This window comes from Eutrigla gurnardus (genome assembly GCF_963514095.1).
Source record: "Eutrigla gurnardus genome assembly, chromosome: 7".
Classification (NCBI taxonomy): Eukaryota; Metazoa; Chordata; class Actinopteri; order Perciformes; family Triglidae; genus Eutrigla; species Eutrigla gurnardus.
In genome coordinates, this window is record NC_139921.1 from 9,796,084 (window position 1) to 9,812,109 (window position 16,026).

Consider the following 16,026-nt stretch of genomic DNA (forward strand, 5'->3'; position numbering starts at 1 on the left):
CTCCTCCCCTTCCGCTTTCTGTGTCTCCGTTCTCAAACTCCCTTCGAATTGGGAAACAACAGCAGCAACCTCAGAGCTAGCAACTTACACTTATGTCCCGATGTTGATCTGTTTTCTGACAAAGCCATAATCAGTCGGAGTTGTTCTGGTACATCTCTTAACTCTGGCAGCGGCATGCGCCAGTGACATTGACTTGACCAACGAACCGATTCGTTCAACTTCAAACGAGCTTCACTGATATTTGTTTAGGCATTTTTTGCAAGAGCTACAAACAGAAAATGGTCTGTTTTAATGAGTCCAGTGAGCTCCTCTAGAGCTAAAAGTATAGACTTCACTTCTGGGTTACCGATGATCAAATTATGATTTTCTTTTGTTTTATTAAACGTCTCGTCACAAAGTAAACATACGTTTCTTATGGTTTTATGTGGCGTTTTCTTTTGCTATTTTAACAACAGGGTTTGACGTTCCATCGAAACAAGTTTCCTCCCGACACTATTTTGCTGCTGCACCATAGCGGCTTCCGAAGCTTAGCACCGGCCAAGACCATTGTGATTGGTTGAAAGAAATACAAACAAGCCAGAGTGTTCTTTTCCCCCATCGTGGAGATGCAATATACTGTAGCCAGACCCTTCTACTGTGGAGAAGGGGCTGGCAAAGTGAGACTGTCTACCAGGTGACGTCTGTTAGGTCCCTGAGGGTTCAGGGTTTAAGGCTCTAGGGGGGGCATTGAGATTGGGCCTAGGGCTCCCCCGAAAGCCGGTATGCAATTCAAACCCTGGCGCCTGGCGTACATCTCTGGCAGTATTTTTAGGAAAATGAAATTTGAAATATTTGTAACTTTGCACACTGTCCACAGCTTGTCAATGTCGCAGGCAGCCAATCAAATCGAGCAAGAGGTGGGCTTTTCTACTCAACCACTTCCTTCCTGTTTTGATGTTGTAGCATGCTCAGTATGATCAGGTCTTATTGGTCACTGTTGCTTGAAAAGTAAACAAAATGCGTTGTTTAAAAAATAAACACTGACCAAGCATCTGTATTTGAAGAGTTAGGGGAGAGAATGTAAATAATGCAAATGTGGTAGTGGAAAATGTATGACAATGTTGAAAAAAGAAAAAAATTACAAATCACAGCAATAAAAAATAGATCATCATCACAGCTACATTAATATTTATAAGTCATTTAATGGCCTCTGCCTCAATATTAACCTACACATGGTGTCATACACCGTTGTGCACGTGTTGTTTACGGATGGAAATGATTTGCATTCACACTAACTTGAGCTCTGCTGCAGTTAACCTGCTCTTAGCCTCTTGTTTGGAGTGGAGACGCTGCTAGTGCTCTGCAGTAATAAGCCTGATTGAGGCTGATGGAGGCAAATGATTTGAATTATCCAAGGGATGTCAGCAAGCGTGTATACGCACACTCACTGTGTCAGAGCGTGCATACATACAGTATTGTTGCTCCAGGATGTAAGCCTGTGCTGTAAGATGAAGGTGCCCACCTTTTAATAAAAGCTCCAGTTCAGTCGGATATATTCTGACAGCGCATGAGGCTTGAGTTGCACCGGGTTATAGTGTTATTATTGATCCTTTCTTGAGTGCTGTAATTTCACTGCATGGTACGCTTATTTTATGAGAAGACTTGCTGATGTTGCATAGCAGAACGGGGTTACACTTATTTAAAGGCAATATTTCACTTTGCAGGTTTCATCTCTGTTGGATTTTAGACCTCTAGCATGAACTTTTAACTGATTATGAAACGGCCTCAATGTAATACAGATGCGTCTCTTTGACCTACATAAGTAAACAAGATCATCAGAGAGAAGGTTGACTGTTTAAATCCGATTCAATGATTTACTGCATGCTCAGACTCCAGCAGGGACCAGCTGTAGGGACCTCACCATTGAGACTACACAATGCGGCCTACACAGATACCAAAAGCCTTCACATGCGGTCAGAACAAAGGGACAAAGGGGATGAAAAACTACAACGGCCATTTTGGTTTCACTTCTCACCAAGGTGCGAAGTGCAACGTCCCCGGGAGCAGCCGTGAGGTATAAAACCTGGCGCCGCCTTAAGAACTCTCTCTTCCATCGCAACAGGACGTTGCAACATGAGGTGAGCTCCTCCACCGCAGCACACCGCTGCAACAGGAGGCGAACTTTTAACGTCTGCAGTGTTTCCTTTGTCTTAGGCCACAGTCTTTTCCCAAACTCGCTGGACGAGCGACAGACTGTTTTCCCCCGTTTTCCGCGACTCGCCCCTTTTCTTTTACTCGTTTTTGGATCCTGAGAGATCGCTGCACCCGCGCGATTCTTTGTTTGCCTGCAGAAGAGGAACGAAAGGTTCCTTTGTTTCAGCGACCAACAGGGAGGATAACCTCTGCGCCCCTCTCCTGTCTGAAGTCAGCTGATTAAATCGCCAAGCCGTGCGATTCTATTGTTGCCCGTGGAAGGAAGCAACACAAACTGTTTTCTTCATTCGAGTTGATCCACGAGAAGGATAACTGCTACGCCCCGCTCTCGTCTGGACTCAACCGACTCATCGCGCCCCTGCTGCAGCCGAGGACTCGCGAACCACAAGCCGCCGCCGCCGGCGCGTCAAGAAGCACCGCCGCCGCACAAGACGGACTTACGCACATCGACAAAGTAAGAGGCTATCTGTCTGGGCAGAGACATAAGTTTGATAGTGTAGGACATGCTTGTAATTCTTGTTAACGTGTTTTAAGTTTTGATCACGGACCGCCGAGTCCGTCGCTTTCTGTGTTGTTGTATTTGAATGCTGATTGTGTACCCACGCCGCTGGGTTTCATTTCGGTAACAGTGTGTGTCCAACCTCGGACACATTCACAAGCACAGTAAGTGATCTACCATCAGTTAAAAGACTGGGGTCCCGCCGAACGAACGCCAGTTCATTCACGAGCTCCCGTGTGATGGTAATAGCTTACTGATCCTTTGTGCATTACGCGCGCATTCTCTCTCTCTTTGTTCCGGCTAACACACATGTGCACACACATACACCGCCCCCACACGTATCCTACGCCAGCTGTTTCCGTCTCCGGACGCCAAGGAAATAGCTCCATCTGGTGGCTGTACCCGGCCATCTCTCTCTCTCTCTCTCTCTCTCTCTCTCTCTCTCTCTCTCTCCCTCTCTCACTATTCTATCTGACGTCAGCGGCCCCGCCCCTGAACACTGTGGAAAATAGCTCCATCTGGTGGCTGTACCCGGCCATCTCTCTCTCTCTCTCTCTCGCTATTCTATCTGACGTCAGCGGCCCCGCCCCTGAACGCTGTGAGGAATAGCTCCACCTGGTGGTCGCACCCGGCCATCTCTATCTCTCTCTCTCTCTCCACACACAGGCGCGCACACACACACTCCACGTGTGTCTCTTCCTTTGTTTAGCTTAGCTTTGTGTGTTAGGTAGTTAAGTAATGAGGTTTTGTTAATTGCAGTGTTATCGATTGTGATCATTATTACTGATTTTAATAAATCTTATTTTATCATAACTAGCAGTCTCTTGTGCTTGTTGTGTATATGTCACTGGATAACAGCAGGTTGTGAAGGCTAGTGCTCAAATTTCACGCCTTTTTAATTGTTCGATTGTTTTTATACTTCTATGCCAATGATCATGATGATTGGCATTTGAGTATAAAACCTTTATATTGAGACTGAATACAGTTTTAGGTTACCTTTTCCCTGACCCCAGGGTGGTGCCCCGTATATTCATGATTATATCATAATAATATATTAAATATAATTATTAATATTGATAATCATATTGACATTAATAATTAGCTGTTGATAACCAAATCTGCTCCTGCTACTACCCCAACACAGCCCACCATGGAAAGACCCAGATCTGGCTTTTCTGCCACCTTTGACCTGTTTTTGAAGGATGGAGTCGCCATGTTGAGAAGACAAATGTAAATGTCCTTTTAGAAGTATGTATACTTACCCCATAGGCCGGTTTGCACTCACTCATTGCCTGTTGTACGTCATCACGTTGTAATACGACACACGCATGGCTTGATGACTCAAGTCATCACAATGACTGAAACTTAACTGACAAGGTGTGTCTGCACATATTTCTAGTTAACACTCGGCCTGCATTAGAGCATGTGAGCGCGAGCGAGCGGAGCAGACTTTGGACGGAGACACACAGCGGCATTTTTTATATAAAAGTACCGGTCCGTTTCTGCTCTGGTACGGCTCACACCACGAGTCTGAAGCCCCAAGCCCGACTCAGAATCCTGCTGGGTCCTACACGTCATCAACAATATTTTCAGTCATAAATCGGCTCGATAGTGGGGGGAGATCTGAGTTGAACACAGAGATAATGAGAGGGACACCTATCGATTAAAGCCTACGTCATGTCCACATTGCGTACATGCATGTGCTCGTGCATGAACCGTACCGTACTCAAATCCACCTCTTCCAAGTGTGCCGGGCCGAGGAAGCTTACCGTTTTTAAGTACGGAATGGAGAGCTCACACTGGCCAATCCGGACTTTAGGCTCAATCGTGCCTGGACGCAGTACGGTTGGTGTAGTGTGAGTGCGCCCTGAGAGGTTGAATCAGAGCAAATTGACTTTTTGGGAGGGTGGGGCAGAAGCTCAAATAGATAATTTCAGAGAGAGGAAGAGGTGCAGCAATAGGGTTTTTTTTTTTAGCATTAAAGCATGTGAACATGTTCTGGTAGGAACCTAAAATACAAGTATGAACTACAAAAGAAGCAGAATAGGCCCTCTTTAAAGGAAAACTATGGTTTAGCTTTATCAGAATCTCCTAGCGACTCAATGTCAAAGAGTACCTCATGTCATGTGCGGTTCAATTGAAGTGTAATTTTCACTTACAAAAAGAAAATTACAAAAAGTCAAAATATTACAAAATACAAATAACATTTACTGTATCAGAACTGATTTTCTTCTGAAAAAAAAAAAAAAAAAAAAACTACAAAAAACCCATCTACAGCTCCACTACAAGTACACATCTCCATCTGGAGATCATATGGCATGACTGAAAGCTCCAGGGCAGCGTCTGAGTCGACCTTGTTGTGAGATTGTTTTTGTCAACTGCCGTTTTCAAGGTCACGAATGAACTTTCATGTTGGCACTGAACCTGCACCGCTTCGTTTGAGCCACGGCTCGAAGACGCAGCTAGAAACACGAGATGAGTTGTATCCAAGGAGACGGGAAACTGGGGTGGGAAGGAGGACACACAGACAAACCTTGTCTTTGCTTCAACAAACCGTGAGTTTCTCCCTACATGTCTCCGCCTTTTTCCGGAATCTGAACCAACTCTGAAAAAATGTGCCGTCCTTTCATCGTCAACCTAATCGATATGGAAATAAAAGTGATTCTAGCAGCTTTGCGTCAGGAGAGAATTTTGATTACCTTTCCTTCCAATCACATTAGATATTATCTAAACAATATTCCGACATTTTCAACAATTCATATCGCGGACATAACCCACAACCAGATTCTTTGCGGAGCTAGCTTTTTTGCGAACGGGAGATTTATGAAATGTTTAAGTACATTTCTGTGTTGAAATACCTGCTTATATTTACTGTTTAATATGTGAAATATGATTAAAATCATATGCCTTAGTCAACATATTTGTGCAATATTCTTATGCTTAATTTTCAACTGACGCCACTTTCTTTCTGTGCCTGGGGGGATTACACCCAATGAAAATGATCATTTATACAATGCGCTACTTTGGGAACTACGGGAGTTGAACCCCTGTCGCCTGCACCGTGGGCGGCGTTGCTAACCATTACACCAGTGTCGCTCTGCAAGGCCGACAATAAAGACTTATTACCGTTATATCAATAGACTGTTTCATTCAGTTATACACATTAGATCGGGCAGTCTGCCACGCCAACTATCGCTACTTTGCTGCAGTTACGTTGCTCCGCTTTCTCAGGATGAGCTCGTTTTCTACATAAACACTCAGTAATATAATAACGCTCTCCCCGTTGCCATGGTGAATCATAGTATCGGAGCTCCATTGATGATGGCTTTATAGAGTAGGCAGGCACGCGCGTAACTAATACCCAGAGTTGACTGAACTAATTAAAAACCGCTGTTCTGAAAACGAAAACTCAGAGTTGCCCATCTCAGAGTTGGTCAAGGTTTGTTGAACCTGCTTTGTGAAACGGACCCCTGGTCTGAGATCAGTGGTGAAGAGGGGCATTTCCAGGACTTGAGGTCAGTCAGGGTTTAGGGACTGGGGAGTCCACAGGGATCCTCCCCAGGGGGGAAAAATTGTATAAACAAGCTCTATGTTGGTGCTTTTTTATGCTCTCTGGCACCTTATTTTACACTCAATGTGTGAATAATTAATAAATATGAAGTGTGAACCACAAAAAAACAATTGTTTAGTCTCCAGAATTATCATGTTAAAATATTAGCAGTTGTTAGTAATTAGTATTTTATTTAGAATCATAATAAACACAATTTACACCTGCTATCACAGTCATTGAATGCTGAAGTAGGGCTGAACGATTTATCGTTTTCTGACCGAAATTGCGATTTCAGACAACGCGATCATGTGATTGCCAAAGCTGCGGTTTTTGCAGCGCTCCTGACTCACCCAGGATCTGTTGTCAACTATTGTACACATACATGCCGTCTCCCGACCATCCTGCCAGGCTCACAAATCAGACTACTCATGAACAGGTCACGGTAACCAATCAGTATTAACCTGCTCCGTAGGGGATTTAATCGCCAAGAAAAACAGCACGTCCGTCATTTGGGAGTATTTCGGGTTTAGGCTGCAGACGTGCACCAGAAACGGGTACTGTGCAAAACCTGACGCGCTAAAGTTGCAACATCCAGCGGAAAACACAACCAATATATACCGATGATATAATCTCCCGCGAGAGGGTGCATTTCACGGCAGGGGTGCTGATTGCGGGACAACACCGGCACTTGAAAAATCACCACACATAACGCGTGCATGACGAAAAAGTCCGGTGAAAAGTCCGGTGACTATGATGATCAGGCCCACTGTAGCAAACAGACTACAATTACAGCATCTTTTGCCAGTGTAACTCCGTATAAGAGCAGCGGAAGACACCGGAAAGACAGATTTAAAAACCTCCTCCGCACGCTGGACAGAAGATATACGATTCCCTCCCGCACCGACTTCTAACGCGTATACCACAGCTATACGCGGAGTGTAAAGAAAAAGTGGTAAGCCATAAATGAATGACCCACCTATTTTAATGTCTAACATATTTTTTAGAAGGGTCATTTTATTTCAATAACAGTTTTTGTATTTGATTTACAATTAAATACATTTTTTTAAGTTAAGACAGTCAAAGATGGCTCTTTTATTTCATTTGTAATAACTGCCATTGGTCAAGGACTTTAAAGAATGAACATGCATGTTCCTTGTTAATAAATACACTTGGAAGCAATTTTTAACTTTAGTTTTCATCCTTGCATTAGAGTAATAGCAATGTTCAATGTTTTAATGTTACTGTACATTGTGAATATTGCACTGAAGCTTGATTTGAAGGAAATCGTGAATCAAATCGAAATCGCAATATCTGCCAGAAAAATCGCAATTAGATCTTTTCCTAAAATCGTTCAGCCTACAAATACTTTAGAATGCTGGTTTATACTTCTGCACCACTACATCTCAGAGTAAATATTTACTGCACCACATGTATCTGATTTCACAGATTCAGATGATAAAAACAAAATCCAAGTAATAAATGCTCATGTATTAATATATATCAAACTACCAGCAGTATATAAAGTAGTTAAAACAAGTTCCACCTTTACCAGCTGCAACATTAAAGTGATGAACACATAAATACAATAATACAAGATTATTATTCTGCATAAAGAGCATTTTTACTTTTGGTTCTGTACATGTTTATGATAATGCTTTTGTACTTTTACTTGAGAATTTTACACTGTAGTATTACGACTTTCCTTACGTAGTCATCCACTACTGTCTGTTAACATTAGTTTATTGAAATATTGAAAGTTTATTGAAATATTTTCAGATAACGTTAATTTCTCTCTTTTCTCTTTCTACTGTGACTTTCATAAAAATCTGTTTTAACCTGATTGTAAAATTAGTCGTTCACTGTTGTAGTGCCGACATAGACTCACTTCTTGTTCCGTAAGCTCTGCTGCTTCTCCTCCACTCTCCTCGTACTTTCACAGTCTGTCATGTGACAAACATATTACGGTTTCTAGATCTTCAAAGGCTTACATTTAAATTTATATTGGACTACGTATTAGCGTCTTAGGGCCTGTAAAATTACCTGGCAATGCGGTGTGATTGAGTCCCCTACAATGATGGTACATTCTCGTGGATAATGCTACATTGCAAACAACACACCTGTGATGAAATCAGCAGGAGGAGAGTTAGTTTACATTAGCGGTTAGCAGCCAACGGGCAGCACAGTCCTGTGGAGCTAACAGCTCATGTTAACGGAGGTTGCATTGAGTTTCGTTATATTTATATATATATTGTTTTATGGACTCACACACAAAAATAACTTCCTGGTTAAAAATATGTTGACACTTGAACACTCACACTCACTTTTCATTCACAAATCCGAGTATATGAAGGTGAAACCTATAGGTTTAGTGGGTTTCATAATGAAGTCATCTCTCATATTAAAGCCCTAGAACTCATGACAAATAAGAATGCAATGGAATTGTTTCCCATTCCATAAGAATATGACTTAACCCTCGCCCTTTTAATTATAATTTATTATTATTCACTGTTGTATGGGGTCAGTTCAGTCTCATTAATAATGAATGCACAGAGAAGAATTCACAAATGTATTTTGTGATGAATGACTCTCTTCTCACAAATACATTTCGTTTTAAATAAATGTAATATAAATCCATAAATATATGAATTAAAAAAATATTTGCAATTTTCATCAAAAATGTATTTGTATGTTTTACATTTATATACAAACTGTTAAACTTGAATTTACAAGACGCTTTTCATTTGTGAACTTGTTTGCATTTGTTCGTGAACTGGTCTGTATTTATTTGTGGATTTTTGAGACTCTCCTGACGTGACTGGATTCACAAATGCATTTTTTTCAACAAGGAACTCTCTGTAGCCAATCAGGTGCCTCCCTCGTTTTCAGCCAATCACATGACTGCATTCCCACGAGGGGTACCTCACCATGGCCAGAGCACAGCTTTTTTCTCTGCGCATTTTGCGCGTTTGCATTAGCTAACTAGTTAGCCATAATGCTTTTAGACAACGGATCATAAGCTAACTTAGCTAGCATAATATGATCCTACTAACATCAGAAAACATAACCGTATCGGTCATTTGCTTGCTAAAGCTTACCTGTTGTTAATGCATGCAAAAATAAGTTACAAGCAAACCATAATAACTAATAGGTAAATTGCTTACTACATTGGTTTCAAAGTGCTGACTATGAGAGCTAGCTAATGTTAGCTAGATAATGGATTTAGCTAGCTACAAACAAGCTAACGTTGGCTAGAGAGAGAATAAAATCACTTTTTAAAATACTTTTTGTTCTTATTTCTTTTCCCGAAAAGCAACGCAAAATGCGCAGAGAAAAAGCTGTGCTCTGGCCATGGTGAGGTACCCCTCGTGGGAATGCAGTCATGTGATTGGCTGAAAACGAGGGAGGCATCTGATTGGCTACAGAGAGTTCCTTGTCGAAAAGAATGCATTTGTGAATCCAGCCACGTCAGGAGAGTCTCAAAAATCCACAAATAAATACAGACCAGTTCACGAACAAATGCAAACAAGTTCACAAATGAAAAGCGTCTTGTAAATTCAAGTTTAACAGTTTGTATATAAATGTAACGACATACAAATACATTTTTGATGAAAATTGCAAAAAAAATTGTATTCATATATTTATGGATTTATATTACATTTATTTAAAACTAAATGTATTCGTGAGAAGAGAGTAATTTATATATAAATCACAAAATACATTTGTGAATCCTTCTCTGTGCATTCATTATTAATGAGACTGAACTGACCCCATACTGTTGTATCAAATTGGGCATCGACAATCATGGTTCTTCACTGGTGTCTACATTTCTGGCATTGTAACATTCTACAGTAACTCAGTCCGCTGCAGGATGAGCAGTGATAGCCACTGAAAACAATCACCCACAGAAAGGAAACCTTCAACGGTAAACAGACTTGCCTGGTGCTGTTTGATTGACATAAACAAAAACTAGCAATGATACGTGAAGCTGCGTACCTGGAGCTGCTGCAGGATGTGAGCTCTGGGTTGGACCTGGTGTCTGCTGCAGCTCTGCTGGTACGCCACAATTACCTCTGTCAAGGTGAGGCAGCTGTCAACTAAAATAGAAGAATACACTCATTCATTGCTTTAATGTCTCTGCATCCCAGTGAGCCACCAGCAACCATTCAAAAGTGCTTAAGGGACTAAGAAATGCCATACGGTAAACTGTGCTGTGTGTGTGTGTGTGTGTACGTGTGTGTGTGTGTGTGTGTGTGTGCGTGTGTGCGGCGGGGTATACTACAAGGAAGATGGCAGTCAGAGAGAAGTGAGAAGGACATGAATGTCTGTATGAACAATAAATCAACCAATCAGGCATCTCAGTTTATCAACCACAACCTTATGGGATAGGATATTCCAGATGTGAGAGACTACAGAGAATTTTATGATGGAAACACTTTTGATCCTTGTGTACCCTTCAAAAGCTGAACTGCATTTCAAACGTTTTTGGTTCAACACATGATGAAACAAAGATAAATGATAGAATGACAGACAAAGACATGGAAAGTATAATTGTGTGGCTCAAGGTCAGAAGAACTAGATGTGGAAATTATACATTAATGGATTAAATTAACAGTAGATCACAATATTCTGTATATATTTATGCAAGGATGGAAAAATAATCTGTTTTGTTTTACGGAGGATCATTTTTCATTTCCATTTCTGATTCTCTTCACTTAGGAGTCATTTAGGACATGAAACCAACCCCGTCTCCTGCTAAATTAATTAACTAAACTGAACTCTCAATTACGGTTGCAGTTTAAAAGGGTTTGAAACAAGAGGTTAATAAACAAAAGAAAACAAAACATGCTTAACAAAAAAATAGACATAGTTAAGGTTAGGCAACAAAACTAGGTTAAGTCATGGTTGGGCTTAAAATGTCTATGAAATTGAAACAAAACAGAACTACTTGCTTGTGCTTATGGCAGCAAAAATACTTGGTTTGAAAAGGACATAAACATCAGTCTCCAGAGTACGGCTGGGGGTAAACGATTATTTTTAAAACCATTATTTTTAAAACCATTATTTTTAAAACGATTAATCGGGCAATTATTTTATCGATTAGTCGACTAATCTAAAAACTAATTGGACGATTAGTCTAACGATTATTTTTGTTGTTGTTCAATTAATAAAAACCATAATGTATCTCAAATAAATACCAAAAAAACGTAATAATATAGTTAATTAAACAACACTGTTTTGCACAGCAAAATAAAAAATAGAGAATAAAATTATACACAAGATAAAAAAATGCAGTGCAAAAACAAACACTGTGCCGTGCAAGGTACAGAAATTCCTGAGTGTTTAACACAATATAACAGTCCCAACATAGAACCTGATGCAAAATGAAACTGACTCTATCTAAAGGCAGGAACACACCGGCCCAACCGTTGGACGTCTGAAGCGTTTGGAGAGGCTCGGACGAGGTCGGGAACACATATGTTTGGTGTGTACAGCTGCGTCGGAAGCTTTCGGAGCCGCGCGGACGTTGTCTGATCAGACTGAGCATACGAAGTCTGAGGAGGTGGGCCGTTGGACGTCTGAGCCATTGGATACTCTGATTGGCGGTGTGCTAGCGAATCAGAGTATCCAATGGCGGTGTGTGGGCGGGGCGGAAGTGACGATGGTAAACAACGGTTTCTCCGTATTACTCGTTCCCTACTGAGATGACGTCTTCGTAAAATAATGAGCCCGAGAGCACACAACGCGAGTGTCACCCTAGCCAGAGTCATCTTTCCAGAAATGCCAAGTATTTAGTCCACAAAGGTCTTCTCGAGTCGAACGAATACTGAACCAAGACTGTGTGTGCATTGTTTTTATCTGCACTCCGTTCCGTCATTTCCTGTTTTCCTGTTTTGGAGTACTGGCACGAGACTAGCACCACCCGCTGTTAAGGAGGCTTATTGCATCTCCCGCAAGCGCAGAACGTACACGCTGCTGTGTTGTCGGAAGCACGTCGAAGTGGTGTGTACAACGCAACTTTTCTGCCGAACGGGTCAGACGAGAGGCAACAGAGTGGGCGGAGAGTGGTCGGATAAGGCAGTTGGACGTCTGGGCGGTGTGTGGGGGCCTTAAAAGCCCGTATAGTACTCTAACTACACAGTGAACATTTTTGATGAGCCCTATCACACTTGGATGTGGTGCACATTTTAATGTTTTCAATGCTCGTAAAAACATTAATTCATGACCACTGCGCACCAGCTTACGTGCAGCGCTGGCCTGGACATTGCTTGGCTCCGTTAGTTGACATTAGCGAACTAGCGTAGCTTCACGGTACATACTATAAGCTGGTTAACGTTAGTCTAATGTTGTGTTTGACTCGTAAACGACCACGACATGAGTTAGCTCTCTGTGCAGTGTGTTCGTGCCGGGTCAGTAGTAGTTAGATAGCTGTGTTCTGCAGCCGTAGACCATTCCAGCCAACATTAAATGCTAACAAACATTAAACACACAGCTGTCTAGCCGCTGGTAGTGAGCTAACATTAACTACTAACGAACCAATCACGAACAAACTGCACGGAGAGCTAAGATAGTTAGCTAGCACTACCGAAGTGCATAGACCTCAAGCTGCACAACACACTACACAAACGTGAAATTAATTTAGCCAAAGTTAGTACTCGACGAGTGACAAGGGGTTGCCTCCGCTGTGAGTGATTCTACGAGTAGAATTCAGAGAGAACGCGAGGGGCAATGGGCGATGGGCGAGTAGCGACGTATGTGAATGCGGCTTTAGATGCTCCGACATCGATGTTGTGCTGGTGTGGTATGCCAACTCCATTTGGCAAAGACTGCAAATAACGACGCCTTTGCGCTTGGGACTAAATTTATTTGAGCTTTTTGCAGGGCTTTGTTGGCAATCCTGTGAGGAGGTCGCTGTTTCAGTCTCCATTCTGCAAAGTGCGATTGTGAACTTTTTGTTTTGGGTGACCTACGTGTGCGTGGCGACGCGTCGACGACAAAATATGACGTCGACGATATTTTGAAGTCGATGCGTCGACGTCATCGACGCATCGCTACAGGCCTACTCCAGAGTGAAAATCCTGTATTTTTTCACCTGTCCACAAGCAAGACCTCCTCCCCATGTGGACTTCTGCAGACCCATTTGAAACAAATTTGTGATGTCAACAGCAAACTAGCAAAATAGCATGAGGCGGTACTTGCAGCCCAGTCAAGTTCACAGGTAGTCCAGTGCCTCCAGGATAAACATCCATACATGTGGTCGCAAGAAGGTTTCTTGTGTCTCCCAGCCAAATCTCAAGAGCATGGAGCTAGACAGGGCCGTAGAAGGGCATCAACCCAGCAGCAGGACAGGTATCTGCTCCTTTGTGCGAGGAGGAACAGAAGGAGCACTGCCAGAACCCTACAATATGACCTCCAGCAGGCTACTGGTGTGCATGTTTCTGACCAAACAGCCTCCATGAGGGTGGCATTAGGACCCGACGTCCTCTAATGGGACCTGTGCTCACAGCCCAGCACCGTGTAGTTCCATTAGCATTCGCCAGAGTACACCAGAATTGGCGGGTTCCACTGGCACCCCGTTCTCTTCACAGATGAGACAAGGTTCACACTGAGAACATGTGACAGTTTCATCACTGACCCACCAGTTTGGCGGTAGGGTCGCACAGACCTCCATGTCATAGCCAACAGTACCTTGACTGTTGGTAGGTGATGGGATGAAATCCTCAGGAGAGATGTCAGACCTTATGCTGGTGCAGTGGACCCTGGGTTCCTCCTAGTCCAGGACTATGATAGAGATTTATTTATTTGTCCTTGCAGAAAATTGTTCTGCGCCATACAGTACGTCTGATACATTTATACAAAAAGACAATAAGACAGTTTCGCCCAGCCTCATCTGGCCAGAGTGTGTAGGCAGTTATTTGATGATGAAGGCATTGGTGCCATTGACTGGCCCTCTCGTTCCCCTGACCTAAATCCAATTGAGCACCTATGGAACATTGCAGTGCAACTGCCGCCACCAAGTACCATGACAGACTGTCCAAAAGCGCACTGATGGCCTGATGTAGGTCTGGGTGGAGATCCCCCAGGACACCATCTGTCAACTCATCAGGACCATGCCCTGACTTTTTGGGAAGTGCATACAGGCAGGTGGGTGCCACACACACGGCTGAGTCATTATAAGTTGGATCAGCCTGTGATTTCAATTTTGAACTTTGATTTTTGTGTGATTTTAAAATCCAGCCCTCAGTGGGTTGATGATTTTGGTTTCCATCATAAAATGTTCAACTTGAATAATTTGTTCATCAAGATCTGATGTGTGATTTAAGTGTTCCCTGAATTTTTTGAACAGTGTTTATTAATGTACATGCTACATTAATATGCATTAAAAACAAATATTGTTGACTATGAGAAATTAACCAACAGTGTGCAGTGTGCTACATCGTAGGAGGTTAAAGAGGACCTATGATGCTCCTTCCCTTTCCTTTAGTGTGTTGTATAGTTTATTTTGTAAAAGGTCTTCAGAAGGTCAACACCTAAAGTCCATATCCAAAGGGAGTTACTCTCCCCCACACAAACTCTGTTTCTGAACTGCTTCAAACACCTTTTCTTCTGCAAAGTCACATAGGGAAAAATGTGCATAATATCTGCCCAGCCACTAGTTTGTCATGCCCTCAAACAAAGCTAGTAAGAGCGAAGCTGAGCATGGAGCCTCCATGTTGAGAAGACACGGTTTTCTGCTGTGAAAACATAATGTTGTTTTTATGGACTTCTAAAGAACTTAAAGAAAAGTTGTCTAAAACTCTTGTTTTAATCACTGGTCCTCAGCAGTAAAACTCCTGTCATCTGGTTATGGTAAGGGGTGGAACATATCTGACAAACACACTTCTGTTGGTGACCAATCACAACAGAGTAGGCCAGCTGAGCTTTGAGGGGCAGCTGGGCTTTTTGGGAGGGAGGGGCAGGAGGTCAAACAAAGCATTTCAGAGAGGCTGAGAAGAGCTGGTTCCCCATAAATGCATGTAATGTTGTAGTAGTAACCTGAAATGCAAGTATGCACCAGAAATAGAGCAGAACAGGTCCTCTTGAAAGTTCACATATGTGAAAAATGAAATCATGATATCATAATGATATTATATCAGACTTCTATTGAACTTGAAATAGTTAATCAGCAGCTTACCCTTTCTGTCCGTGTCCCTGTGCTCAGCAAAGCCGGATACTATCTGTTCATCAGGGGGGAAAGACACATGCTTTTCTGCTTTACTTCTCTTCTTCTGGCTCTTGTTGGCTTTTTCTGCTCCATCATCGGTCTGCTCATCATTGTCACTACAGTGGGTCATTTCTCCACCATGCAGCTTCCAAACTTGAAAGCAAAAAGGGGTTAATTCACTTCAAGCAGTAGACACTGTCGACGACAACCAGCACATTTCCTCCAGGAGCCACAGCCACAGTTACTGAAGTAATACTACACAACAGTTGACGTACAAACTAGTGGCCCTCTTCGATGTGAGGTGCTGCTCGCTCTACTCTGTGGAGAGACAAGACACTAAAGAATCAATATCTTATTCATGAGTTGTGCACCGGGTCGCAAGTGAAACCCAATATGTTTGTCTCAAATGACACATCAGAAATAGGCAGGGCTCTGCACACTTACACACCTATCCAAATTCAGCATTTCCATCACCATTCAGGAGGACATGTGCAAAGAGATGGTATCAGAGAGTATATCTTTCACCAGGGTTTCCCCTGGTTCAAAATGAGACCGGTCTCTATGCGCAGTGATACACAGAAG

At 42.5% G+C, this 16,026-nt stretch overlaps 1 protein-coding gene across 2 annotated transcripts in view; it reads right to left on the minus strand.

The window, feature by feature from the left end:
• The window catches only part of LOC311016393 (protein phosphatase 1 regulatory subunit 37), a 94,116-nt gene that overhangs the window by 76,569 nt on the left and 1,521 nt on the right, over positions 1-16,026 (minus strand). Inside the window, exons 2-3 of one of the 2 annotated variants that reach the window (XM_084014052.1) lie at positions 15,415-15,597; positions 10,236-10,336 (exon numbers count right to left, since the gene is read on the minus strand). In XM_084014052.1, coding sequence (XP_083870178.1) covers positions 10,236-10,336; positions 15,415-15,574 — 261 coding nt within the window. In that variant the 5' untranslated portion in view covers positions 15,575-15,597. Of the gene's footprint in view, positions 1-10,235; positions 10,337-15,414; positions 15,690-16,026 lie in introns of those variants that run through there. The other variant, XM_084014051.1, reaches the window with a different exon arrangement.